Source organism: Anarrhichthys ocellatus, unplaced genomic scaffold (assembly GCF_004355925.1).
Source record: "Anarrhichthys ocellatus isolate YVR2014 unplaced genomic scaffold, GSC_Weel_1.0 scaffold5004, whole genome shotgun sequence".
NCBI lineage: Eukaryota > Metazoa > Chordata > Actinopteri > Perciformes > Anarhichadidae > Anarrhichthys > Anarrhichthys ocellatus.
Window position 1 is genome coordinate 274 of NW_022284978.1, and position 3,559 is coordinate 3,832.

General features: G+C 40.4%; 1 protein-coding gene across 1 annotated transcript; it reads left to right on the forward strand.

The window, feature by feature from the left end:
• Window positions 1–1,098: 1,098 nt before the first annotated feature.
• On the forward strand, window positions 1,099–3,552 carry LOC116379718 (extracellular calcium-sensing receptor-like; the record flags this gene model as incomplete). Its single annotated transcript, XM_031841692.1, has 6 exons — window positions 1,099–1,262; window positions 1,360–1,648; window positions 1,813–2,625; window positions 2,706–2,861; window positions 3,055–3,181; window positions 3,334–3,552. Coding segments are annotated over exons 1-6 (1,768 nt in total), but the record flags the coding sequence as incomplete, so codon positions are not given.
• Between the last annotated feature and the right edge of the window lie 7 nt (window positions 3,553–3,559).

A 3,559-nucleotide genomic window follows, 5' to 3' on the forward strand; every position in this document is an offset into this window, starting at 1 on the left:
ACGCACTCATTAATTAACGCCGACAATTATTTTATAGCGTGTTAACACATTTTTTTATTTTGAAAGTCCGTTGCTCACTGGCAGCGGTGGAGGAATGGAGACTACTGGACATCGCTGCGGTGAAGTCAGCAGACACTCAGATCTCCGTGGTCAACTCAGCAGACACTTACATGTTAGTGCACCTATATGCTGAAATTCACGGTAAACGCATTTAAACGGCACAGATCGGGAGTGAGAGAAGGACTTTGTTAGCAGAAAGATTAACGTGAGACAACATCCGGTTTCTTCAGACGGACATCCGGTTTTCAGAATAAGATGCCAACAAAGTATGAATTATATTCACATTAAGTATAAAACATGCTACCTGTACTCGTGAGTTAAAGGGAAAATACACCTGAATTGTGCGTAAAGTGTCTTTATTCTTTGATCGCTGGGTAACCATCATCACCTCGGAGTTACAGCATTATATTGATGAACAGTAGAGCTGCATTCACATGCTCTGACTGTCATGAAGACACACATTTAGATGAAACGTGCTGAAACATTTTATTCCTGTTGCACAGCAGTGGAACGTTTCACATACAGTCAGCACACTGAGCACAGATAGTGAAGAGATGTAACTGCTACTGTGTAAAGGGAATACTGCTGCTAAAAAGCACCGTATTTGTTTAAAGTGTTTGCAAACCAAATGTTATTGCCCTTTTGTTCATATAGCAGTACTTTTAAAATAAAAGTGCGCAATACACTACTTTTGAATTCATTATTAAACTTTGCCATAACAATGAGATTAATCGCAAAAAATCCATGCGACTAATCGCGATTAAATATTTTAATCGTTGCCCAGCACTAATATGTATATATATATATAACATGTAATACAGTTCATAAAAGCACAGAATGAAATCCACATTTTCTGAGACAAAACATCTTTGGCTTAACTTTCTGTGGTCTCCTGAGGCATGAGTTCAACCATGACAACTTCCCTCTTGTTGTTGAAGGTGTATAAAGCCATGTCATAAGCATTGGAGCTGTTTGGCCTGGCCTGAAGAGCAGAGCAGAGCTATGCCATTGTTGAGGTTGCTCCTCTTGGTTGTGCTGATGGGAAAGGGAGACTCTGTGTGCCGACTGCATGGCTCAGCACAACCACCTGAACTGGCTCAAGATGGCGACCTTGTAATCGGAGGCATATTTTCTTTTCGCACAGCGCAGGATTATGTAATTAACACATTTCAGAAATTTCCAGAATTGCGAAAATGCAACAAGTATGTATTGTTAGGTCTATTTTAAATTGTGTATGGGTATTTTGCATTGCATTCGAGACAAATATATAATATTTTTTTCTATCTTGTATCAACCCAGCTTCAATTTTAGAGAATTTAAATTTGCACAAGTGGTCATGTTTGCTATAAATGAGATCAACAACAACACTAATTTGCTCCCTAATGTTAAACTGGGCTACAAGATATATGATGACTGTGGAACTATGGGCATTCTGAGAGCTGCACTGGCCCTGGTGAGCGGACTAAAGGGAGAACTCAGTGACAACAACTGCAATAAATCTGAGACAGTGCAAGCTATCTTGGGACATTCAGGATCGAGACCAACTATTGCATTTGCACAAGTTGTTGGAAGGTTCGATATACCTGTGGTAAGTCATAGAAGAATGGTCATTGCAGTTAGTGTGACGTATCTTTAACTTTGATTTAATTAAGTGTGTGGTTGAAAATATCTACATTATGAAGCTATTTGGTTATTATGCAAGAATCTCAAATATTTGCTCTGCCAGTAACATGTTTGTATAATTAACTGCAGATCAGTCATTTTGCCACCTGTGCCTGTCTGAGCAACAGGAAAGAGTACCCCACTTTTTTTAGAACTATTCCCAGTGACTATTACCAGAGCAGAGCACTGGCTAAGCTGGTCAAGCACTTTGGTTGGGCCTGGATTGGGGCTCTATCTGTGGAAAACGAATATGGCCTCAATGGCATTGCTGCATTTATCCAAGCTGCACAAGAATATGGAGTGTGCATTGAGTATTCTGAAGTATTTTCATCGTCAGATCCTCCTGGCAGCCTGCAGAGAATAATAGAGATCATTAAGCATGCCACTTCCAAAGTGATTATGGCTTTTATGTCTCACAGAGAAATTAAGTTGCTGGCAAAAGAGTTGTTCAAACAGAACATTACAGGACTGCAGTGGGTCGGCAGTGACGCCTGGATTACAGATGACTCTCTGACGGACAGTGAGGGACACAGCCTCCTGGTGGGCTCACTGGGCTTCACTGTCAGCAAAGCTAAGATCCCGGGGCTGCAGGAGCACCTGAGGCAGCTCCACCCATCACAGTTTCCTGACAGTCAGTTTGTCAGAGATTTCTGGGAAGACGTGTTTGACTGCGCTCTGAATGCCACTGCGAATACACAAAGAAAGCCATGCAGCGGCTTTGAGAGCTTGCAGACCGTTGAATCGTATTTCACAGATGTCTCTGAGCTGAGATTTACTAATAATGTATACAAGTCAGTTTACGCAGTGGCTCATGCTCTTGAAAACCTGATTAAATGTGAGGAAGGTAAAGGGCCTTTTTCAAATAGGAGCTGTGCTGATGCCAAACACATTCAACCATGGCAGGTGAGAAACCATCAGTTAAGTGTGAAAGAATAATAAGAGCAGGAATTTGTAGTTTAATCTCTCTATGATTTATTTACCAGGTCTTGCAATATCTCAACACTGTGAATTTCACCACCGAGGAAGGAGAAAGAGTTTATTTTGACAGTAATGGAGATTCACCGGCAAGATATGAACTTGTAAACTTACAAATGACAAACAAAGGAACCATGGAAGGAGTAACAGTTGGCATTTATGATGTGTCTTTTCCAGAGATTGATCAGTTTATCTTGAATAACATCCCAGTTGTCTGGGGAAATGGGCTGAGCATGGTAAAGTAGAAACTCAGGTTTTGACATCTTAACTGATCACTGAAGATTGTAAAAACCTTGAAATGGATGTTGAGCTTCATATTTTATGTTTTTCACATATGAATTGTGTTTATGTGTGTAGGAGGTTCCTGTGTCAGTCTGCAGTGAGAGCTGTCTCCCAGGAACTCGTAAGGTCCTCCAGAAAGGCAAGCCAATCTGCTGTTATAATTGCATTCCCTGTCAAGCAGGCGAAATCAGTAATTCAACAGGTAAAGAAACAATTTAATTATATTGCACATAATGACTTAAAGGGAAAAAACAGAAAATCCGGAATGCAGTTTTAGAAGCTTTGACCTCTGAAACCATAACATCAATTTAACTCCGTATTTATCTGTTTTCTTTATTTTTTTTTATCTTGCAGACTCAATACACTGTATGAAATGCCCACCAGAGTACTGGTCCAACAAGAAGAGAGATGCTTGTGTCAACAAAGAATTAGAATTTTTAGCATATGATGAAATCCTTGGAACTCTGCTAGCCTCATTTGCACTGCTGGGAGTTTTTCTAACTATGATTACAACGCTAGTCTTCTACGGCCACAAAGAAACCCCTGTAGTACGAGCCAACAACTCTGAGCTGAGCTTCCT